Source organism: Megalops cyprinoides, chromosome 5, assembly GCF_013368585.1.
Source record: "Megalops cyprinoides isolate fMegCyp1 chromosome 5, fMegCyp1.pri, whole genome shotgun sequence".
NCBI lineage: Eukaryota > Metazoa > Chordata > Actinopteri > Elopiformes > Megalopidae > Megalops > Megalops cyprinoides.
In genome coordinates, this window is record NC_050587.1 from 22,095,209 (window position 1) to 22,120,115 (window position 24,907).

The 24,907-nt window shown below is 42.9% G+C and overlaps 2 protein-coding genes across 2 annotated transcripts; both read left to right on the forward strand.

The window, feature by feature from the left end:
* The first annotated feature begins 410 nt into the window (after positions 1-410).
* LOC118777788 (ras association domain-containing protein 2-like) lies at positions 411-12,755 on the forward strand. Its single transcript, XM_036528947.1, has 10 exons — positions 411-602; positions 6,091-6,173; positions 6,606-6,681; positions 7,131-7,282; positions 7,918-8,012; positions 8,888-9,039; positions 9,958-10,111; positions 10,239-10,360; positions 10,488-10,585; positions 10,987-12,755. Exons 2-10 carry the CDS (start codon positions 6,118-6,120, stop codon positions 11,054-11,056), a joined length of 975 nt encoding a protein of 324 aa, XP_036384840.1. The 5' UTR covers positions 411-602; positions 6,091-6,117; the 3' UTR covers positions 11,057-12,755.
* Positions 12,756-13,297: 542 nt separating this feature from the next.
* sprn2 (shadow of prion protein 2) lies at positions 13,298-17,065 on the forward strand. Its single transcript, XM_036529668.1, has 2 exons — positions 13,298-13,375; positions 15,271-17,065. Exon 2 carries the CDS (start codon positions 15,285-15,287, stop codon positions 15,735-15,737), a length of 453 nt encoding a protein of 150 aa, XP_036385561.1. The 5' UTR covers positions 13,298-13,375; positions 15,271-15,284; the 3' UTR covers positions 15,738-17,065.
* Positions 17,066-24,907: the final 7,842 nt, after the last annotated feature.

The following is a 24,907-nucleotide window of genomic DNA, read 5'->3' on the forward strand; positions in this document are numbered from 1 at the left end:
TCTTTGTATGCAAATGAGTGGAATATAACGAGGAAATCGCATGTCCATGCATGTTGCACATTAAAACACAGCATATTATCCTGACAATGGCGGTTCAGGATCGCATCGTAGGAAATATGTCAAGACGGGATAACAGTCCTACATGTAAATTAACGTTCACACGGATGGCTCAGAACGAACACCAGTAACGGACTCACAGTCACTCTCGCAACGTAATCTATCCGTGATGAGAAGCAAAGATGTCAAACTGACCCTCTCTCGTCGCGAGCCAGTTCGCGTCACGTTTATCTGCGTTGCGTAGTGGCAACAAACAATGGGGCGTCAAACGGAACGCTGATTGGTCGGTCGCCCGTTGAGGAGCCCAGTATAACAGATAGATGGGGGGGCCGCCTTCTCCACCTCCCAGTTCGAGGGACGATTCCGATGCGTCGGGCAGATACGAACCGAGCTGCACGCCTCCAGACGGAGAGGGTATCCGCCGAGCGACACATGCGTCAGGGACTCAGCCTTCTCGGAGGGTTTAAAGAACCCTTCACCCCACCCTTCTCTTGAAAAAAAAGAGAAAGAACGACTTGAGTAAGGGAAATCACGTACGCAACAAAGTAAGTGTTTTCTGCATAAATATGCCAGCTGTTAGTGACGTGGAAGAACATTTTTATGAAGTAAGAGCATGTTCATTTGCCAGCAGCGAAAGACCTATTGACATGTTAATACGATTATTGAAGCATTTATCGATCGACTCCTTAGAGTCATCCTTCTGTAGTGGTCAGTGTTCGTTTTTTTTTATAATGGACTCGTTAGCTTGCTAACGTTACAGGATGTTGGTAGCTAGCACATGCCTTGTACACATGAGGTAGCAGTCCTGACATGAGCCCCATAGCTGCATTTGAGTACTCTGTATGATTGTAGAGAAAAGTTATCTGTCTAGACAGTCAGTTTCTATCAGAGGGAATAAGGGAGCGTGAATAAGCTTAGTGACAAAAAAGCTACCAGTGGGTATAGTGTTCGAGATCAGATGCAAGCGGTTCGAGACCAAGCCCCAAAAGATCAAGAAGTTGAACACAACTGCCTATCATTGGACATGATGACTGGCTTACGTAACAATTCCATTGATGTTTCTGCTGTGCGTTTCTGGTCTTAGAACAGAAATACACATGACCTTGCAAAGTCATGATAACACGTACGAGTTGACGAGAGAATCGAGGCATTTCAGGTTGTTAGTATGAGTTAATGGATTCATTATTGATGTTTGTTAATGATCCCGTTATGATATTAGTTCAGAATGGTTATGGAACTGGGCTTGTACAGCCAAAAATCCCAGCTGTCACTCCAGTTGTATCCTGAATTAACCTGAATTTTTCACTAAATAACTATCTTTATACAATAGATAATATTAGGCCAAAGCTGCAAAGCTTCTGCATGGTGTAACAAAACACGATGCAAATAGCAACTCAACAAATACTCAACCCACTCTGAAACTGTGATAATAAGAACAAACCAATTTGGTACTAAAGTTTATACTGAGTTAATGTAACATATAACATGGCATGCATGGTTAGGGAACAGGGCTGGTAACCAGAACGCTGTAAAAGTACAGAAGGATTTCTATTAAGCAAATACATAGTGTGGAATTAATGCTTTATAGAGGTAGTAGTTATGTTGCATTTTTTTACTGGAAGACTCCTGAAGTGTAAATATATGGCACTGCAGCAACAAGTCAAAAAGATTTCTAATGGATATGATTTAGGGTTTTGAGTTGTTTTACACCAGTCCATTGATCTTTTATCAGTATTCCAATCCTGTTAGTGTGTTTAAACATAAAGCCACAGAAGGAGCTGGTGAAATTCCACAGAGCTTTGCTCAATCTCTGGCACCACAAACTATGGAGCTGGGGGTCTGTTCGCAACTGTTTTGAGGGTCGCCATGACGATAACAACCGACCATATCCCAGCCAATAAACCAGACTGGCCATTTGTCACGTCTGAAGGTTGAGGAGGGCTGGGGGAGGATGGTTGCTGAGGATGCCAATGGCTTATTTAGCCCAAAGGAGCGATAACCGCAAGTTTCGAAACTCTTCTGTAGTGGGAGAAGAGTGACCACTTAAGGTTTAAGATTCAGAGATACAGAGGAGAGTTGTAGCAACAGGGAAAAGAAATGTCAGGAAGAGGCAAAGAATGAGAGGTTTCATGAAAGACACATAGGTTGTTGTAAATGCTTTAGGGTGCCTCCAATAATCTTGAAAAACCTGTTTGTTCCTCTTAAAGAGGCGTGAATTTGGAGAGAGGGACAGGAGTGGAAGAGTGCTCTGTGTGTATGGGAGACATTGACAAAGAGAAAGGGAAAAGAGCCAAACAAACAGATGGATGTATAATAAAAGCCAGAGAGGGAAATAATGATTAACAACTAAACAACAAAACAAACTGCGTGAAATTCTCTTAGAACGGGGAATACAGATGTGCTTTAGTCTGTTTTGTCTGTTGTTGCATTGCTGTATTTTTCCTTGCATGTCAATGCTTTTGTAAAGCAAGCTAACTTGCCATGCAAATGAAGACTTTTTAATTTGAATCTGATTTGGTCAGCACTGACGTGGATGGAAGAGTGTCAACTCTCATTTGAGAGACAGAGAGGAAGTGGGGGGGGGGGGGGGGGGGTTGTGAGGATTAAGTGAGAAGAAGAAAAGGAAGGAATAGGATGTGGAGGAAAAATGCAGATGTGAGTTGAAGTGAGTTGGAAGGGAAGAGAAAGAAGAAGGAGAGGGTGAAGGAAAGGGCAAAATGTGGGTCAAAGGGGGGACACAATCCCATGATCCTCTTTGACAGGGTCTTTTATATATGACCTGGAGTGGTACCCCAGGGAAGGCTCTCTCTATTTCTGGGGCAGTTTCCAGTAATCTTCTCCAACGGCTGTAATTTCAGATGCAACACAGCACAAAAGCCTGTTGGTCTGTATATCTGGCTTTCAGACTTTTCAGACAGTCAAAACAACTGCTGCTCCTGTGTGTGTGTGTGTGTGTATCTCAGTATTGTCCTCGGGTGTATCAGCATATCTGTGTTTATAATCAGTGTACACTGTGCGAGCATGTTTCCTGTACGTCTCTGTTAGGGAGAGAATGTGTGTGTGTGTGTGTGTGTGTGTGTGTGTGTGTGTGTGTGTGTGTGTGTGTGTGTGTGTGTGTGTGTGTGTGCGCGTATGTGTGTGTGTGTGTGTATGTGTATGTGTATGTGTGCATGTGTGTGTGCATGTAAATTTATGAGAGAGATACAGAGCGGTCATTAACATTGGTTTCAGTGTTGGCTTGTGTGTGTGTGTGTGTGTGCGTGCGTGTGTGTGTATGTGTGTGTGTGCATGTGTGTGTGTGTGTATGTGTGTGTGTGCATGTACATTTATGAGAGAGATACAGAGCGGTCATTAACATTGGTTTCAGTGCTGGCTTGTGTGTGTGCGTGTGTGTATGTGTATGTGTATGTGTGTGCATGTGTGTGTGCATGTACATTTATGAGAGAGATACAGAGCGGTCATTAACACTGGTTTCAGTGCTGGCTTGTGTGTGTGTGTGTGTGTGCGTGTATGTGTATGTGTGTGTGTGCATGTACATTTATGAGAGAGATACAGAGCGGTCATTAACACTGGTTTCAGTGCTGCCTTGTGTGTGTGTGTGTGTATTGTAAATCTGTAATTCATAGTTTCAGAGCTGGGCTGTGGTGTAGTACACATGTGTTTGCTCATGCACTATTACTCTTGAGTTTCAGCTGAAGTCTCTTCATACACGACTGACTTATGCTAGCAGTGTCAAATTACTGAGAGAGGCAAAGCTGTGCCAGCACTTCAGGCCAAAGAACAAGGAGCACAAAGCCCTGGGGAGAGGGAGAGAGTGGAAGTTTCCATGTTTAGCTCCAAAGGACCGTCTCATGAAAGACAGACAGTATCCCTCTGACTACAACCACCTGAGAGTCTAGGAGCCTAACCCAGCACCTGCTGCACAGTAGAGGCAGAAGTATATATTCATAAAGCCTTCATGAGGTGCATATAACACCTCTCAAGGCATTGCTTCTGTAAACAGGGTTTGTAAACAACTGCATGTCATGATGGCTGGCGAAGAGGGGTCTAGTGCATGGTATGTAAAAATGTCACTATTAAAGTGATAAAAATGATATTAGCATGCTCCTGTAAGTATATCCATGTTAAGTATAATACTGTATAAACTGTGACCAAACCACATGACAGAAAACAGTTATAGTAATGACATGATGTTGAACTTCAGTGTCCATTTATCCCATACTGCCCTTTGAGAAGTGACCATGTCTTAGTTCATTTTATTTCAATGAATAATAATGCTTCCTGTTGTGAGTAGAGACTTTATTTGGGCTGGTTTCCAAGCAGTAAGGCCATATTCACATCCTATAATGCAGTGCCAAACACCATGTTACCCACAGACAGCCTGTACTGCAGCCTGTATCACAGCTATGGAAGAGAAGGGTTAAGTTCAGTTGGATGTGTGTCGGGCGGGACCTAATGCAGATGCTTAAATATTAATAGAAATGTGCAGTGGTTTTGATTGGATATTTAATATTTCATGGAGCCATAGATGGTGACATAGTGCTATAGACTATCTCTGAAGTCTCTGTGACTATCTCTGTGAAGTGTGTGTGTGTATATGTGTGTGTGTGAGAGAGAGTGTATGGTTTCTCTGCATCTGTGAGTCTACAGCAGAAGTGAGGAAGTGTAAATGAGTGTGTAAGAATAGTCAGTGCTTCCTGTGTGAGCTTTAGCAAAGAGGAAGAGTTGCGCTGAAGGGGGGAGGGGAGGTGGCTTCCTCAAACACATGCTCACCCTAAGGTTCAGATACCCCCTCTCTTCCCCATCCAGAAGGCTGGGCCTCCATCACCCAGGAGTCCAACCCAGCGTGGCTTTTCAGTGGCTGTGGTTGTGCTGTCACCAGGCCACTGTTTTGCATTTAGTCTGATTGGTCTCAGTGGTAATCTGTTGCTGCAATCAGTCTGTTGCGCAATGCCTCTTCAACAGCAAGCAAAACGACAATAAAGTACTTCCCTGTTCCTGACTCCCTTTGATTTCATCTCCAGCACATCGTGACCTCTGGTGACTCGCCCTGCTTCTCATGACTGGCGTTTAGCCATTGTAGCATTTTGTGGCCAGTGGCCCATAACTGATAGCAGGATGTGATGTCACGGGGAAGAGGATGGAGGTTCCTTTTGGAGAGGAACTGTAATGTAGTCAGACACAATGGTGAAGCATAGCCGAAGCGAACAGGCATTTGACTTTGAGTGTTCTTCTGTGTGTGGCGACAAACAACTTCCTGGCAGGGCGCCAGGTCAACTGCACAATGTGACCTCTGTGGCCAAGTCTGTGCAGTGAACACGCTCTTGGAGTTCGAGCAGTCATTCACCCTGTAGCTATGACCATGTGGTGCTTGTGTGTGTGTGTCTGTGTGTCTGTTCGTGTGTGTGTATGTGTGTGTTTGGAGCGGAGGAAGAGTGCACGTCTGTTCCCATGTGTCTGTGTGTCCCTGGAGTCATGAGGTGTCATAAGACTCTGTGCTGACCTAACCCTTTCGCGTAAACGGGTGTGATCATTCTAGAGTGGTCCCTACAGCGTACAGTCAAACCAGTGTGATTAGAACACTAGATTAGAACGGCTGTGCAACAAAGCAATATTCTTTCTAAACCCACTTCTTGTTCAACTAAAACATACCACGAATGCAATATGATTTATTTTTCAATGCAGATTCACAAGTTGCAAAATAAGCAGCATAACACAGTTCTGACTCCCAAATTAGCTAACATTCGCGAAAATAAAGTATACAAATAGTTGCTATGTGCAATTTATGTCATATTATCTGTTCTTATAATTATATTTTGAAATATTATTTTGATGTCATAACCAAATTCTAGAACAGTAGGTGTGCACAAGCTGATATAAGTCACCCTGAGGGGTAGTTGGAAATATTTTAGAGCTTACAAAAAGGGTTAAAGATCGTACTGCTCACTGTGAGCCTGCCTTTGTCTGTGATATCCTCAAGTGTCCCAGGCTCCGCTATTGGTTAATCAGCTCCTCTCTGTCCCCTCCCTTCAGCCCCGCCCATGCTGCTCCCACTGAACGATGATGGATGATGGACAGGACTCCGTTCAGATTGGGGAGAACAAATTCGTCAGCAAGTAAGACCAGGACAGCCGAGCAGACAGCTGCCACACTGCCTGCTGTGCTGCCAATCACTGAGCCTCTGGGCTCTTCAGCTGTTTGGACTGGAGGACCTGGCTGGTCTCGGACTGCCACACCCTCTATTAACACTATAGCACATGCCAGTAACTACACCTGTTCTGTTATTCTGCTACAGGTGTATTAGCCACACAAGTATGACCAGAAGCTAAAGGTTAATGGCTTATTGACTAACCCCTGGATTCAGTCCTGATCGCCAACACATTTTAAAATCCAGGGATTATACTATTGTAATAGTGCCAGTTTATTTGGGGAATTTTGCTTGAATAGCACTTTCTGCAAAGACTTGGAAATTTTGATGGAATCATATGGGCGAGTCCAGTGCAGAAGGTTCGGTTTGATGAGGGGATTATTTCGGCTTGTTGTTCCAGGAGTGCCCTGCTGTCGCACCTCAAAACATATAATCTGTACTATGAGGGACAGTCGCTCCAGCTCCGCCACAGAGAGGTGAGACACCGTGCTCTTTGGCTCAAAGTGCTTTGTAGTTTACACCTCATGTACTGCAGTTGCCTACATCTGTCTTTCCCATCAGATCTGCCTTGTATCTTCCTCTCCCTCCTCTCTCTCTTTTTCTCCTCCTTCCCTATTCTCCCATATACCCCACCCACTTACTACCCCCACACATGCAGTAGTGCCTTGGTTTGAGGGCTGTATAATTCCCTTCTCTGCATCTGGTCAATAATTAAGCATGACCCTTGAGGGATGTGTATAATTTCAGATCTTGTATTGTGGGTTGTTTGTAGAGGAATGAGAATTACTTGCACATCTGTAGGCTATTTCAAGACTCTCTCATTTCATGTGGGATTATCAGTCCTTCATGCATTACACCATGCATGTGTACCTGATGGCTGTGAGGGCACTTTGTTCATCATTTTGTCTCGGCGTGACCACCACAGGAGGAAGGGGAGCTGATTGTCGAGGGGTTGCTCAATATCTTCTGGGGGCTCCGCCGACCAATCAGGCTGCAAATGCAGGATGACAAGGAGCGGATCAGACCACCTCCCTCCTCCACATCCTGGCACTCAGGCTGCAATCTGGGCGCACAAAGGTCAGAGGTCAATGGAGAAGCTGGCATGTGCACGCCTGATGCAAAAGTTGCTGAACTGGTGCAGGACTGCGGACTAACACTGAACTCCTTACAACATACACAATCAGCTGCAGCACCAACTATTCTGAGTCCTGCTGCTGAGCTGCTGAGCTGCTGAGTTCCAGACCAGCTTGTTTATGCAAATATGCTTCCATTCTGGTTCCAATTAAAATTCAAGTGCAGATTTATTGGCATGACAATATACAAATTGAACAAACAAATTTATTTCTGTTCAGACAGTATGGACAGGAATAGTTCTACTGTAATATATTTGCAATATTTTATATGAGTTTACATCAGCTCATGGCAGGAGGAGCGCTTGTTTAGCTGCTCGGTAGGTAGATTTTTTTATATTTACCCAGCAAAATTGAGATTTTTGGTATGCTAGGAAGCAGGGTGAACTTCAAGATTGATTTTTTTGAATTGTGGGAAGCTTTTTTGTCACACTATATTATGTATTTTCTTACAGGTTTCGCATCTGTCTCCTGTATCTCGCAGTGACTGCACAGTCTTTGATCTAGGGAAACAGGATCTCATTTATTAACCTTATATTTTTATCACACTCTCTCTCCCACTCTTTCTCTCTCTCTCTGCAGTAAGGAGGGTTCCCAGCAAAGCCCTCCTTCCATTGAGGTTACAGGCACTGAGGGCCAATCAAAAGAGAGCCCTGTGAAGGAGGAAGGAGAACCAGGTAAGTGAGAGGGAACTCATGTCAAGGGTCAAGGAACAGAAATGAAAATTATATTATGTTGAATGACAGCTCAGTGGGTGAAGATCAGCTGACTGTGGTGTGGTGTATTTTTAGTTTTACTTTAGGCATATTCTTGTCTTCATTAATATAACCCTTATGCCATATGCCTGCCCCCAGCTTCCCATCTGTCTTTCGCCTTCTATTGTAATATGATATAACTGTTAGCTGATATTTTGCAAATAGTGCAATTGTCCCTCACCATTCACGGGGAATTCATGAGATCCTCCCAAATGGAGAACTCAATGTATATTGTACTGTATTCATAATAGATAATTGTGCAAAGCAGGAAACACATATGTCATGTAGTACTGCCGTAAGTAAGTGATTAATGTGTGTATTTACATAATAATTCAACAAACGCCTGTTAAACAGAAGTGGTAGAATACAGATGTTCCGGTGCACACTGCAGTCCAGGAACAGCGTGTGAACCCTAGAGTATTTGAAACCACAAATGACAGAATCTGTGAAAAAGGCAGTGCAGACACATTCAGAGTGCCAGCTCTTCTGCCAGCCACTCAGACAGAGTGTTTTCTGTTTAGGTTTGTCTGCGGTGAAGATGGGAGATTTTAGCTCTTACCATAGTTTGATTCACTCTGATCTGTGTCAGGTTAGCTGCACCAGCGGGTTATTCTTCATCAGAAGTAGCAGAAGACATAAAGGGACTTGCATCAGGGTTTTGCAGTTGGGTTTGAAGAGTCCTCTGGGGGACTCAGTTGAAGATATGTGCAGAGTTGTGACTCACTGTTTTATGTAATACTTGTTTTCAGCGGGTACTGACACTCTCATTATTGTGAATGTCTGTCTCTGTCTGTCAGCTCCTGGCGAGGGTGAGGAAGACTCCCCTCAGCTCCTGAGGACAAAGAGCGATGCAGGGGTTTTGAGGCGAGGCACCCGGCGATCGCCTAGCGATCAGCGGCGAATCAGGCGCCACCGATTCTCCATCAACGGCCACTACTACAACCACAAGGTATAGCAGACACACTGTATAACATAGTGTTATGCACCAGCTTCTGCTAATAAAGTCCCTAAGCAACAGGGAGGGTGTGTTGTGGCAGTCAGCAGGCAATGTTTTAGGTGGAGTTCTTTACAAGATACAGACAGACTCAGATCCCATCGTGTATCTAATGGAGTCATCTGTAGAGGGCAGTGGAAAAGTTGGTCGACCTTTATTGATAATCAGTGGTGGACCAGGATAGGAGCTTAAAGGCAGGTTTTGCAGTCCTGAAGGTTGATTTAAAAAAGCCCTCGCTCTGGATGATTTGGTGGCCTCCAATGAAGGATCCATCATGTAGTAGTTGCACCAAGTAGCATTGCTGTTCTGAAGTGTAACCAAAATACTCAAAATAAATGTGATTTTTGTGTTACAGAAGAGGACATATTCCGTATACTGTAATAAAATAACAGTAAATATCCAGATGAAGTACAGTGGGATAAAATACAAGAACGAGATTCATTACCTGTGCATGCTTGCTAATTTAGTTCTTGGAGTGGGAAAACTGGCAATGTACAAATCACACGAGGCCTGTCGAGATGGACACCGAGTCACTGATATTGTTTTAATTCTAAAGACAGTGACAATTTCCAGACTGAAACGGGAATGTACATTTTATGAAACAATAGATTACAAGAATTTAGATGTGAATGGGCCTTAAAAGATGGGCTATGCTATACTGCGAAGAAAACAAACCTTGTGCTGTCTTTATAAATGCTTTCGGAATGAGTGAAACATAATGTAAAAGGTGATGTCTTTTGAATATAAGTTTAATGTGGGTTTTTGTCCATTTCATATTTGCAGTTCTCTTGTTTTCTTTTTTTCAAAAATGTCCTTCTCTCTCTCTCTCTCTCTCTCTCTCTCTCTCTCTCCCTCCCTCCCTCCCTCCCTCAGACGGCCGTGTTCACGCCTGCGTATGGCTCGGTGACAAATGTTCGCATTAACAGCTGCATGACCACCGCTCAGGTTCTGCGCGTGCTGCTCAGCAAGTTTAAGATTGAGAACAGCCCCGACGACTTTGCCCTTTACCTCGTCCACACCAGCGGGGGTGAGTGGCTGTGCCTGACAGTGTATAACTATGTATAACAGCGTGCATGTAAAACAGGGTGTGTTTGTATGTGTGTGCATGTTTACAACACTGCGCGTGTGTGTAATGCTGTGTGTGTGCATTCCAGAGCGGGCGAAGCTGAAGCGTGCTGACCACCCCCTGGCAGTGCGCGTGCTCCAAGGTCCATGTGAGCAGGTCTGCAAGGTCTTCCTCATGGAGCAGGACCTGGGAGAGGAGGTCACCTACGATGTGAGACCCTTTTCACTCCTTTCCACTCAGACACCCTGTGACCATGACACCCTGCAACCTTCGTACCATGTGACCCCTATAACCTTGATATGTGACACCGTGACCCTTTGTCTGCCCTCTCCTACAGGTGGCACAGTACATCAAGTTTGAGATGCCGGTATTACAGAGTTTCATCATCAAACTGAAGGAGGAGGAGGACAGAGAGGTGCAGAAACTCATGAAAAGGTACTTGCTTCTCGCTGTTCTCGGCTTAGATCACAGGCTTTCTCTTTTTACATACGTGTCTACGTCACATAGTGTCCTGTAATCTCCGAACCTCCCAATGTACTGCGATGACTTCATGCTGATGTTTAGTGTGGGTTTAGAGTCAGGTGGTTAATATGACCACAACATGTAGGACTATTTTGTGTCCACCAGGGGGAGACAAATGAAGGCAACGCTATGGGGGTTGACAGGCATCAGGGCAACTTCAGCCTGCTGCATCAATAATCCAATTTGACAATGTAATTTTGCATTAGAATTTGCACTGTTTCTTTTATGCTTATTTCTCATTTTTGTGCTGTGTCTTCCCCACCCCACCCTCTGTCTCTTTCTTTCCCAACTTCTCTCTCTATTTCACGCCAAAGGTACAAATATCTCCGCAGCATCATTGAGAAACAGTTGCAATGTCTGACTGAGGGGTCCACCTTTATGTGAAGAGCACCATGATGGATCCCCAGGAACCCATAATCTCTCTTCTTTGACCAATTTTCTCTCCTTCTTTCCATCATACACTCTCTACTCCATCCTGTTCCCCCTCTTATGCTCCTCCTACTGAGGCTGCTTCTGTCTTTCCCCCATGACTTTTCCCTATCCATTCAATCACATGACACTCCATACGTATCTCTTTCCTCCATCTCTACCTACCTGTCCAATCACAAGCCACTCCGCCCATCTCTCTCTCATCCTCCTCTGTCCACTCATCCAATCACAAGCCACTCCGCCCATCCCTCTCTCATCCTCCTCTGTCCACTCATCCAATCACAAGCCACTCCAACCATCCCTCTCTCCTCACCCCCTGCCCACCCATCCATTTGAAAGTCACTCGATGGAGGTGAACCTCCGCGGCAATGCAGGAACAGAGCAATAATCTCCGATTTTGACGCCCCTGTGAAGACAAAGGTTTTCTAGCACTTTTCCCCCGTGGACCTTGCAGAACTGTCAGGACACAAATCCAGACAAGCACACAGCGCTCACTGTGGGACGCCCAGGAGCACAAAAGCCACCTTACGCAGGGGACACTCTGTTTTGTAGCCCAGCTGAAACTGCCTCTGTCTGAGTGACGACCAGCGTACGGCCCTCCATGGACGTCACCACCGAGTCACTCCCCACTGTACTCATTTCCACTGTGGAGTGGGCACTCTGAGATACAGCCCCCTTCACCTCACAGCATCGGCTTGTGACTCTCTCTGCTCTGTGGAGTTTGCTAGCCGTGGAGAGGGACGCGCCATTTTACCTGGGGTATCCTGTCACAGACAGCATATACAGGAACTATTGCTCCTCTACTGAGAACATTCCTTTTCTTGTGCAGTTTGGACGCCTCCTGACCTCAGGCTCCTCTGAATGTGGCCCGCCCTTAGCTTCCTGTTGTGTGAAGCCGCCAATCAGCTGTAGCTGTCCTACCATGTGACCCCGCCTTCTTCATTTAAGTGTACGTGCAGAATGTGAAGGAACTATCATGCATGCCCCTTGAGGGGGGGTTATGGGGGGCTTTACCAACCCCCCCATACAAAACTGAGGGCCTTTTTCAGGGCTTCTTCTTGTGGTCCAGTAAAGCACATTATTTTACCCTGTAATGGCACAACAACATTACTCTTCCAAAGATGGGTCCTCGAGAGAGAGTAGTGATGTATCTACTATGTATCTGCAGTGCATTGTTTGAATGTTTTTATGCATATGCGTGGTGTGTGTGTGTGTTTGTGTGTGTGTGTGTGTGTGTGTGTGTGTGAGAGAGATGCAGCAGCTGAGGAACTTAAGTGGAAAATTTGTTTGGTCCCCAAGGAATATTGCATTGTGCACCCATCCATTCAAAGATATCTGTGGAACAATGTCCTGAGAATAGCTTTCCAGCTGTGTTTGTGCATGCCTGTTTCTGTGTTACATGCAGTATATGGCTTTCCAGCGCTGCTTGCTATTTCTTTTCAAAACTTTATTTTGTATCTGAAAAATTACTGATGGATATATTTGTAAGTTTTGTGCATTTTTTTTTTGGAAAGAGACACAAAGACGCTTTATTTCCCAGTGTTACAGACAATGCCTTAATTCTGAATGTTTATCATTTTTTAAAATGCCAATGATTTTTTTATTGTTATTATTTAATAAAGACATGGAGAGGCCCTCAGGTCTCCTCATTCACTCACTGCATTTATGCCGCTTTCTCTTTTGAACCTTTATGCTGTCTTTGTGTTGGAGACTTCATCAAACATGTATGGCAGTGGCGTTACCATGACAACTGCTGCGGTGAGTAGTGTAAGCATGATTGGGGGTGGGGGGAAGGGTTTGACAAATAGGGAGATGGAGAAATAAGAGAACAGCGCAGGGGGAGTAACTGAGAGAAGGGAACAGGGTATGAACATAAGATGTCTTTTATATATTACATGCACAAGGGTGTTGCTTGGAATAAGGCAAAAGGCGAGAAATGGAGGGAAGCAATCAGTTGCAGGACGGTGTAGATTTGTAAAGGGGAGCAAGGCAAGAGGCAGGTGGGAGGTGGGTGGCAGGACACTCCAGGCTCCGCCCCACTGTTATTGATTACAGACCAATTGGAAGGCAGGAGTGGCTCGCTGAGGGCATGGTCTGAACAACAAACAACGTAACCATGCCCCCACGTGCCTGTGGATTGGCCTCTGCGGCTTGAGTGACAGCTTTACTCTAAACATGAAGGGAAGAAAACAGCAGCTGAACACAAACTGAAGCACAGACCCTCGTCACCATCAACAGAGTGATTCTTGTCCAGATCTCAGACCTCAATAGCAGGTAAAGAATGATTTTCTTTCCATTCAAGTGCACTGTAATTAGATGAAAGGACAACAGCGATTACTTTCTGATGTGTTCTGTTCCGTGGACATATTTTGAAAAGCAGTAATTCGTTCTGAATAATAAAAAGCAAATTCAGCCAACTGTGAGTATTCTTGCTGTAACATTTTTCAAGGAGCTTTAAATAAACAGCATAGTTATCATTTGCATGTTCATGTTGATGACATCATCTCCTTTTGCCCTAAAAATATCCTGAGCTGAGTTTTTCCTCAGTGTGCTGTCTATAGGAGACAAAGTGGCATAAGCGGGCAGAGAGAGTGAGACGGATATTAGCCGTTTCAAAAAGAACAGAACTGAAGCCATCACCCTCAGCGGTTTCTCATGTACAGAACTCTGGTTCAATTTGTACCACAGTACAACAGGGACGTCTTTAGGTTTGTGGATATGATTTGGAGACAGCCAGTAATATCAACAGATCAACCGGGAGCAAACTCTAGACTGTGCTATATCACAAAGCCATGGGGGGGTTGACACAGAGTGACTGTCCATGTTCTGACCTGTTTTGTTTTTGATTGGCTTTTTTTTCCGTGAAATTGCATTGTTTATTTGTTACAGAGCGTGCGGTGCATGGCCTTTTGGTGGTACAGCGAAGCGTGTAATTTGTCCTAATGCTGGTCTGAATGGTACCGATTCCTCCCGACTGTAATTGGCTGTGAGATTGTTTGAGGGCTCGTCTTTGTTCCGCTGAGCCTTACAGCGCTGCATTGTGCTGCTGTTTGTTTGCTCGGATGTTCTCTGCTGACACAGTGCTCGAGTAACCTTATAGCTGTTTATGGTTTTTTTTTCATGCTTAGGCTGGAGATTAGGACTGAAGTCTGTCTGACTGAAACTCTCTAGTTCGAAAAAAAAAAAAACAAACAGGTTTTCTCCAACTTGGCCCTGAGTTAAATGCATCTTGAGGAACTGTTGGTGTAAAAACAGTAGGAGGAAAAGCAGGATTCTATACTTAGAAGATAGAAGAGAATGAGTATAGGCCTGAGACAGTCTGGTACTTCATATATGATGTGCTAGTCAGTACTCTGTTCTGGTGTCCTTGTTCCTGCAGCTCCTGTGAGAGGAACTACTGAATGTGTGTATAGTGCCATGACAGCCATGACAATCACACTTGCTAAGAGCATCTTCTAAATCAAGGAAAAAATAACTTTCTCAGATCTCTGTGCTGAGATAATGATAATATATTTATCCTTAATTTAGACTAGATTGCATTAAATTAGATACAATTCATAGATCCCTTGTAGGGATATTGAATTGTCATTTGCGTCAGAAATGCTGGCAAACAATGGGCATGTACAGTTCATGCAGAACAGTGAACAGGTAATCAAACGTACCATTCCTTCAAGACATAAAAAAGACCATAAACACTGCCTGCTTGAAAAGGGGATGAGTCATGATGGTTAAATACATAAGTAACCGAATCTTTCCTTTCTAAAACCTTTTGCTTGCATTTGTTGAACTACTTACATGCGCACATTACTCATATTCCCATGACAACTCCTAAAAACTACCCACACCTTATTGCAGTAGCCATTAGCGCTAAACACTGGAAGAGCTTCTGGCAGAGAAATGAAAATCTGAACCTTGTGGTTATGCACTCTGTCACAATAAACAAGGGCACTAATGGAGCTGAAATGCTGCCTCAGAGTGCTGTGAAGTGGATACAGAATAAGATCCTTCCCTCCTAATTAAACAAGTTTTGTTTGCTTCCAAATAACTCCCACGGGTGATTTCAGTGTATCAGTCCATGCCTGTCAATGAATTTGTCCAAAGTAACCTCATACCCACACATTTGTAGACAGCAAACTTTTGTTTACCTGTGGGTTCTTGTGTCCTCTCAGGGAGCTCCCGCGTCATGATTGGCCAGCGCAGACTCCTCCTCCTGTGGGCGTTCATGCTTTTCATGGCAACACTGTGCCCCTGCGCTCTGTCCAAACGTGGAGGTGGGGCCAGAGGGAGGGGTAAAGGGGTGGGCCTGGGCGCAAAAGCCCCTCCCTCCCACAGCCGCGGGTCGTCCAAGCAGGGCCTGAAGCTGGCAGGAGCTGCAGCGGCGGGGGCGCTGGGCGGGGCAGCGCTGGGGTACGGGCTGGGCTCTCTGGGAAGGCCCAGATACGGCTATGGCTATGGCTACGACGACTCTTCTGAGGAAGATCGCCGCTTCTATTATGGAGATGGCATGGGCTTCCGGAACCAGTCGGACTGGCGGTACCAAAGGGGCTCATCCAGCTCAGGCCCAACTCCCTGCATGGCTGTGGTTCTGGGATCGGCAGCATCCGCCTTGCTGGGAAACTGGATACGAGGGATCTAAATGGGCCCTCATTCTCTCTACCTTGAAATAAGTGGATCGACAATTTTTAGCACGCAGGAATAGAGAAAATCTTGAATCAGATTGCCTCTCAGCTGTGGAGGAACTGAAATGGCTCATAATGGCTCCAAACACCAGTGTGGTTTACATCAGTAGGCCTGTGATGCCCTGAATAACAGGGCATCTACACTGATTACACCCCGTTAACTTCACCACATTTTTAGCCTTCTGTACAGCAAAAAGAAAATATGTGGGGACTTACCTGTATTATGACTACTACTCTTCATCTTGATAATGCCATTTTCTACTCTTTTAAAACATCCTTTTAAAAACAATTTCAACCAGCCTGACTGGATATATTATTGTGTTACATTTATTTACTGTCTTTTAGGATTATTATATGGTTTTAATACGAGTGATTTCTTAGGAGTTTTACAAAAATACCCAACTTTTTTAATGCGCTTGGTTGTGGGCTGTTCCAGTGATTGCACATGCGGGTTTGTGAATGTATATAGGTTTGTTTGGGCGTGTGTGTGTGCATACGCATGTGTTTGTGTGTGTGTGTGTGTGTGTGTGTCTGTGTGTGTGTGAGAGTGCAGTTTGCATTGCTGAATGTACTCCATTTTGAATCTATTTTTCAATTATGTGTGATGTACCAAGCATGATTCACATCAATGACTGTAGAGCCCACCTACATACACACTTTCTCTCCTTCCTCTCACTTTCTCTCTCTCTCATACACACACATATACATACACACACACACTAGTTGCCGCTGATTGTGTGTGATGATGATTTCCTGAGTGTGGTGAAGCAGACAGCTCTGTCACCTGCACTGCCTATAGAATACTCTTTCAAAAAACAAGTTGCTCTTGCTGCAGAATGTTTTTGGTTTGGCTTTGGTATTTGTCAGTCAGCAGCTTGTATATGCAGTTAATGATTAATATTAGATACATTTCAATATACTTCACTTTACTGTCCATTCGGATTCAGCTGCTGGGGATGCCCGAATGACTAGTGCAGAAAACCGGGGCATTAACCAAACATTAATTTTATAGGTGTTTAACTCCCCTGCTTCAGCGTGTTTCTCTCTGTGTCATACCCAGTGTGTGCATTTCCTTTTAAGATCAGAAAGCTTTGCTCTTCATGCATCTGTTATTGCATCCCTCTGCCCTGCTGCATATCTCTCAAATTGTTCCCGCCTGAGCTAATTATCATTGTAAACAGACAATGCAAATCTGTGTTGTGTTTTGCAAATGCCTTGTGACAATCTCGCTGTGTTGGAATTGACTCTATACTAAACATATTTGACTGGAAATTCTTTGATATCATATTTTCAAATAAACAAGAGCATATTGCTGTGGAACAATAATGAATACAGAGCACATGGTGTTTACTGCATCTCCTTGAGCAGCCATGCATCGTCATCATTTCACTCACATTCACTTATGAAGACAGTCGTAATTCATCATTGATGTGATATGACTACTGTAATGTGATGAGGATGGAATATGGCATCTAATTAATTTAGGACACCTTATAGTGTGTGCACATCACGCATCATTGAAATGACAGTTGACTTCCCATAACCACATATTGGTTAAGTGCACAATCTGCTTCATTGCACAGCATGCACCTGGTCCAGTCAATCCTACTTTACTTATTCCTTTTGCATGCAGGGTTCATGGTTAAATGCAAAATGTCACAACCATTCAAGTTCACACAATAATCAACAACATGGCCTCCTTTCCTGCTCATTGTCTTTTTTGAATTGGACATGACGATGACTTTTTTGAATTGGACATGACGAACTCCCAACTAAACTTTCGGAACTCCATTTTATCTTCAGTGCAGCTCATATAAAAAAATTTAAATAAAATGAATGAAATGAAATGAAATTGAAAGTTGAAATTAATAATTAAACTGTGAAACGAATGAAGATACAAATTATTAACTAAAATGAATAATGAAATATTGAAATAAATGTTTAATAATCTTCTGGTTGAGTGTCATTATGAAAAACATATTTCAACATTCATCTAATATTTTAATTAATATTTATTGATTTATTTATATTATTTTGACATGTTTTGTCCGGAATGTAATAAAATGAAATGTATTCAAATTGAATATGTAGTGAATGAACTACAATTACCAATATCAAGCTAAGACATGATAACGTAACATTATATACCCCAAAATTAACACCTGCCTAAATACCACTAAAATAATGTGCATACTGTATATGCCTAACTGCAGCGCTCAGAGGCCTCTCCATTAACCATGATTTCTGGTTTACTCTATACAAAGGTCTGGTTAAAAGTCAGCTTGATCCAGAGATAGTGTTGATGTACATGGAGATACATGCAAGTGCAAACAGGAACCAGACAGAATGACACCAAACCAAATGGGCCTTCAGGTAACTTTTATTATTATTATTATTATTATTATTATTGTTGTTGTTGTTATATTGTGGTTGTTGTTGTTGCTGCTGCTGTTATTATTAAACCCTGGGTAGAGGTACTGCTGTTGTGCTCTTTCACAAAGTACATGGATTGTTCCAGCAACACATCTAACTGCATTGGACAGACCATTTGTAAACAGTCAGCTTTGTAACTCATGCTGTGCAAACACATCTGTTAAGCAAACACATTCCAGTCTGCCCGGTCAGGCAGAGAGGAGGAAGAGAAAGCTCTCAACAACAAGGATGGAAGCATTTATCCAAACCACGCTGGCAACCTGCAGGCATTCAGATCACCATCTGTCGTGCCACAAACCCTCAGAGCACCACAAAGTATCTTCTGGCCCTCTGTTAGATTAACATCAATGGTGCCTGTTCCAGAAGGCCATGTTTCAGGTGGACACTGATAACGTCCAGAACGCTCTGTGTCCACGTTAGTAACGGTATTACATAAAAGGCTCATGGCCTACTACGTGTTCTTTTTGGCGGAGTGGATTCTCAAGCCTGAAGAACCGATTAACCCTTTATTCAGCATTATAACTCACACAAGAAAAAATGTTAATCTGAATTTTCACTAGTATACGTCCATTGTCAAATAACAGTGCCTCTTACTGTGTCTATATGTAGGCTTAATGATGCATCCCCTGCACATGATGCCATCCAGTTAGGAAAACAAATTTAAAACACCCTTTCATCTTAAAGGTCAAAACCTTTAACAGTATTGTCATTGTGCAGCAAAAAAATGCATTTACTAGTTTGATATTCAGAACAGCAATGTGGCATTCTTTTTAATGCCAAGCTGACCTGAATAAGAGTGTACCAGATTATTACTTTCTCTTACATACATCATATACACTGGATGTAAAATTTGTGCTAACTGGAGGTCCTTCTACCACTATGCGTTCCTGCTCTCTCTTCAAGGACTGTTTCTCTGATTCTTTACTTTGCCAGGTTTTGAGCTCTCTGTGGAAGCAACCGGTTACCTAGCAACACCAGAATCTTTGCAAGCCTAATTCTGTACTTGGGAAAGTTGCCATGGTTACTGATTCTCAGATTGTTAATGACAGTGACCAAGGCTTGTTGATATGCAGAAAAAGAAATGAAAATTACAGCAGCAGATTTTCCAGCTAAGCAGACGAGAAATGGGTTAGCAGAAATAAAAGAACACTAAAAATGCTAAAAAAAAAAAAAAAATCAGCCAGCATCATCATATCAATGATATAAGAACTAATTCCCTCTCAGTTTGTCAGTGCTTGCACACACAGGGAAAACTAGATGGGACTCAGTAAGCTAGCAGGGAATCAGTAAGATAGAAGGGATTCAAACACATGAGCAGCAGCAGAAAGAGAAAAACAAAGAATCCAGTCACTGCCTATTCGAGTGCTCTGCAGGGCACTGAATCCCTACAAATCATGCGTTTTCTTCTAGTAGAGATCTGCTGTACCATGCCCAGTTTCTGTTCGGTGCGAGTCGACACAGCCAGCAGGCGTGCATCTTGCAGCCACTGTAGCACACTGCAGAGGAGCAGAGGGGCACGCCAACAGGCTCTCTGTTCCTGCTCCAAATCAGTCTGCATTTGTGTGTTCATATGTGAAATTCAGCTTAAACATTTAGCCTGGGCCTTCGAAATCGCCTGTCAGAGGGTGCCTCAACATCCGCCCTCCCTCCGAGGGGGAGACATACGGATACCCAGCATGCCTGACTGGCAGAGAGATAAAGGCAGGTGTGCTGCCAAAAGGCAGGTGGAGGCTGGGGTGGAGGAGGACAGCGCAAGCAGAGGCGAGCAAAACACACTTCGGTACTGGTCAGTTTAATATGACTGCTACATGTTTCCTTTGGAAGGTATCAGTACTTGCTTGGCTGGAGATGAAAGTAAAGACAATCAGCAGAAAGTGATGATTCTTCTCAGCAAAGCCTCTGCTGTCTCTCTCCCCCTCTGAAGCAGCATTGCCTTTTAAGTGAGAGGTGTGGCTTTCTGCACCAAATCTGGGGAATCTCGCTAATCTGGGATTCTGATCTGGAGCGACTTGAAAGGACAAGTGAATCTAATAAGGCTGGAGGGAGGAAAGAGCAGGAACAGCACAGTGAATACAGCTGACCACACCCCAACCTGCATCAAGCCCTCAAATAGTGCTGTGATAACTACAGCTACTATAAATACATTTGTACTACAGTAAACCTGAGGGTACAATACATAACAGAATACATTCGGACATGTAGCACACCTTATACTACAGTAACAAGACTGCACAAATAATTGAAAAAAAATCATTTTTGATTTGACAGGGGAGCCAAGATGCAGTCTGAGGAGATGGGTCAGCACTCTGCAACTTAGGATGGCTAGTGAACTCACTGTCCTGACCACTGTAGTCAGCTCATTTCCCCTAATTAGGGCCAGAACAGACAGACAGAGTGATCAGGACGAGCAGCTACACAGAAGAGGGACAGCACAGTGCCCCATAGTGGCAAAGTGGCATGAGCTGGCTGATACGTACAGTAGAGTCTGATTGCTGTTTGCAGATATTTAATAATGGCACAGCCTTGATGGAACCAATTAGTTTTGAATAATTGTAAATAACTGATGCTGGGCTTTACTGATTGATAACAATGTCAAAATTCAGTTCCTGCAACAGAGGCAGTGGTTTATTGTGCTGCTATCTACCTCCTGCGGCTCTTTGCCCCCTCATGTGGAGACATAGAGTTATTACAGCATCCCTTTGTTCCCCCTTACCTTGAAATCTGGAAGAATGGTTCAAATGTGCTAGACCAAAACTGGTGAGTATTTATGATTATGAAGCCAGTAAGTGTATTACTTTAGGTTTAATAATAATTTAATTTAAATTTTTAATAATTTTTCTGCTATATCGTTGTGACATATTTCTCCTCTGTGTGTATTCACATAGGGTAACATTTCTGAAATTCTTTAGTTGTGTTCTACACCAGACTTCTAGTACCGCATATATATTGCCTGCAGGGAATAAGAAATACCCGACAATGAGCTTATCTCTCTATGCATACTGCTTGAACAGAATATATTTAATATTTAGTAAAGAAGAAAGTTGGTATGGGGATAAGGCACTGAACAAGTAACTAGCACCTGCAGATATACATATATATACTGTACATATATGCATATATACATGCTTACCTGTCACACCACAACAGCACACAAATGCTGTCTTTGTCTGCATGTTTACACTGGAACAGTAAAAAGCACTGGTCTTCGGGCCCCCAGTTTCTTACTCAAACATAGCCAGCAGTCATGAATCTTGTCACCATTGAAGCAAACTGTAGAAGCTCGGCATTGCTGAGATGCATACCAATTGACTCACCATTCCTGGTCTACACCATTCCGAGTTGATGCTTCAGCAATAATTACAAAAGTAACTACTATAATTCTGTACTAACCTTGAATTTCTGAAGATAACAGAATTTATATTCAATATATATCAAATTAAAATGGACTTCTTTACCTTTACATCTGTTTTTTTAGATGTACTTCAAATATAATCAGTAAAAAGCTGGAAGTCAGTGTGGAAAAGGCATGCAATGGGGCCTAGGCAAGAATACAGCATCTTGATTTGGTGATCAGTAACCTTCATCTGACACTCAAATAAATGCTTATGGCTCATTAGGACAATTTTTGGGACAATGGGAAAGTTAGAGGGGTGTCATCAGGAAACTGGCAGGGACCTGCTTTTGTTTATCGTCCTGTTATTTTCACATTTTGCATGTGGTGTACATACTTGGAAAATGGCCAGATCAACAGGCTCAGACAAGCTCTGTGGACGTGTGAGAAAGAGTAAGCAACCCAGCTTTACCAGAAATTCTGCTGAACTTCACATCATTGACCACATCCTGTCTGCGCTAGTGAGCAGGACTGGGGTCCTGCCACAGCACTTCATTCCACTCCATTCCACTTGTGTTTATTCTGGATGGGGAGAGACAGAAATCAAAGGGCTTGGATATGAATGAGACATTTATTTGCATCCACAGGGGTTAAATACTGTCTGTGAGCCTTTGAGGCTGACATTGCATTCTTAGACAAACCACAAATTCAACATACAGGCTCTTAGCAAACACAGAGGCTATACAGAGTAGCATACAGGTTTTACTAACATGGTCTCCTGGATTCAATGAAACCTGACAATCCATCTCAAGAAGGGGTGCTATCCAACAACAATAAAAAAAAACTCCCAGGCAAACTGAAATATTGCGATAAAATGAACTCAAAGCCACCACACCACCTTGAAGTCACTTTGTCATACTGTATGTAGGTAACAAAGCACTATATTAACCTGGAAGGAGATCACACTGAAGAGGACTTTCCCTTCAGATGAATTTTGCAGTCTTAACTGAATCCAAGGGTATGCCTGAGGTCATCATGGTTACAAGTAAAAGAGGTGACAATATGTAAGAGACTCATTGTTCCTAAAAGTATTGAGTTCCCTATGGCATCAGTTTTCATAATTGAACGCAGCATGTTTTCCAGTGAATAAATAATATATTCAATATATTATGTATGCTTGTATACTCTCAACACGTTCATCTCTTTAAAATACCCTAATGTTGGCTAGTAGTTTTGTTATCAGTTAATGAGTTATATTATGTTACCTTTTTTTAGCTCAACATAGTGAGTAGGGTCTTCTTTGGAAAAATCTAGTATTGACAGCAATTGACAGCAAACTGGTTTCAGAAACACGTTAAGGACAAGAGAAGTAGGTAATAAGAGCACTTGTGAAATAGAAGAGAGTGAGAATGCAGAAAAAAAGAAAGAGAATAAGACCAAAAAGACCCATAGAAAACTCATAATAATAATCATGAACTTATTTTGGCATAACTGTGTTGGGTACACATGCTACATGTAAACCAACATTACAGTGAATTGTACATTTAGTATGGCAGTGCATGAATTGAATATACATCTGTTAAATACACAATAAAAAGTGAAACCTTACAAATGGTCCCTTGTTAGTCCACGTTTTAAGCAATTCTTACAAATGTGAACACCTAACATTAAAGCTGGAAGATTTATCTGTAATACTATTCCTTAAATTACAGTTGTAGCTATGGTGTAAGGACACACATAAAGTAAACTGAAAATGATGCTGGGAATTATGGAAAACCATGGGGGTTTTGCTATTGACCAATGTGAGGTTTGCCAAAGTGATTTTCCTTTTCGTGGTACCACAGTTTTAACCAGCCAGCACCTTGCATACCCCATCAACACAGAAAACAGTGCCAGTTTCAAAACAATAACAGGATCCTTTCAAATGTTTAAGGCCAAAACCTAGAATAACTTTTTTTATTAAGATTTTGCATATGGTGCATATCCAACCTTTCACTGGTTAATTTTAAATCAAGGTAATTCCTTTTGTATGCTTATGTAGGATTTTTGCAACTGGAAACATGCATCATTTTAAAACAACAAGCAACAAACAGACTGTGATTTAAAATACCTATATATATAAGGACAGAAATTTGGAACTAAAAATATTGAAAGGAATATTCATTCTAAATATGACTTCTACAGGCTTTTCTTACCTTGGTAATAACTATATAACATCAATCTTCACCTAGCCTAGTGCACAATTTTTGCTTAGTACTTCAATACACTGTTTCAGTTAAGCTGTAACAACATGGACACAGGTGCCTGTCATTACTCATTACTATTATAAAGAGCCTTTCAATGTATCATCCATGCATCTTCCTGCCCCTCTCTCACAGAAGCTATATGTACAATTTCTATAGTATAAAGCTGCACCTGACTTTGCAATCAAGGTTTGACTCTAAGCAACATATTTAATTCAGTGTCATAATTTCAAGTCCTTTTTTTCCATGGCACACAGAAAACCCAACACTCATTAGTTAAACGCATTAGTTCAATTGTATGTCCCTGTCCCCTTCTTTGCCTTCAGGTGTGTGTGACTGACAGGATCACAATGTCAATTAAAAGTCTAAAGGCTAAAAGGTAAGACCCTTTCCAGATTCTTGACAAATAACATCAGTGAGCAAGCCAATGCGTTAAACTCCTCCTACCCCACCCCCATGACAGCTGCCTCTGGTTACATTTAGTTACGCACATTATCTACATAGGACTACGTCACACAAAATTCAATCACTGCTCTCCCCATCAGTCCAAAGTCGGAAGCCATATGTTAACAAAGGTGCAACATGTACAAACAAGTATAGTACAATCTTAAGATTAGTTAGCTGTAACTACACATCTTCTATAATTCCTTACCAAAAAGCAGTCCAAAAGAATGACCTGATGTGACTGGTTGGTATATGTTTCATATTTTCTGGCAACCTACAGACAAAAAGCCCTATTATTCAGCATCTCCGATGCTGCCGACATGTCTCGATGCTTCCAACATACTGTAGAGATATGGAGCTTTGGACAGTACTCTTTCGCGTGCCTTTTCATACTGTCTTATGAACATATGGACTGTCTTCCAGACGTTTCTCCCACTTCCCATCACCCATAAGCATTTCTCAGACTAAGATGCTTGCTGCTGGCACTGCCATACTTCAGCCTACACTTTAACTCGCTCTTGGTTTCAAATTTCAAATTGTTCGGTCCCAATTCAGAAGACTTTATGTGTGTGCGTGTGTGTGCGTGTGTGCACGTGCGCGTGTGTGTGAGTGTGTGTGTGCGCGCGTGTGTGTGTGTGCACGTGTGGGCATGCGTGTGTGTGTGTGTGTGTGTGTG

Bases quoted from the DNA above. Each gene is read 5' to 3' on its own strand.
- LOC118777788 (XM_036528947.1), top strand. From the start codon at position 6,118: ATGATGGATGATGGACAGGACTCCGTTCAGATTGGGGAGAACAAATTC. The intron at 8,013-8,887 runs GTAAGTGAGAGG...TCTGTCTGTCAG, and splicing joins GAAGGAGGAAGGAGAACCAG to CTCCTGGCGAGGGTGAGGAA. The intron at 10,361-10,487 runs GTGAGACCCTTT...CCTCTCCTACAG, and splicing joins GAGAGGAGGTCACCTACGAT to GTGGCACAGTACATCAAGTT.
- sprn2 (XM_036529668.1), top strand. From the start codon at position 15,285: ATGATTGGCCAGCGCAGACTCCTCCTCCTGTGGGCGTTCATGCTTTTC.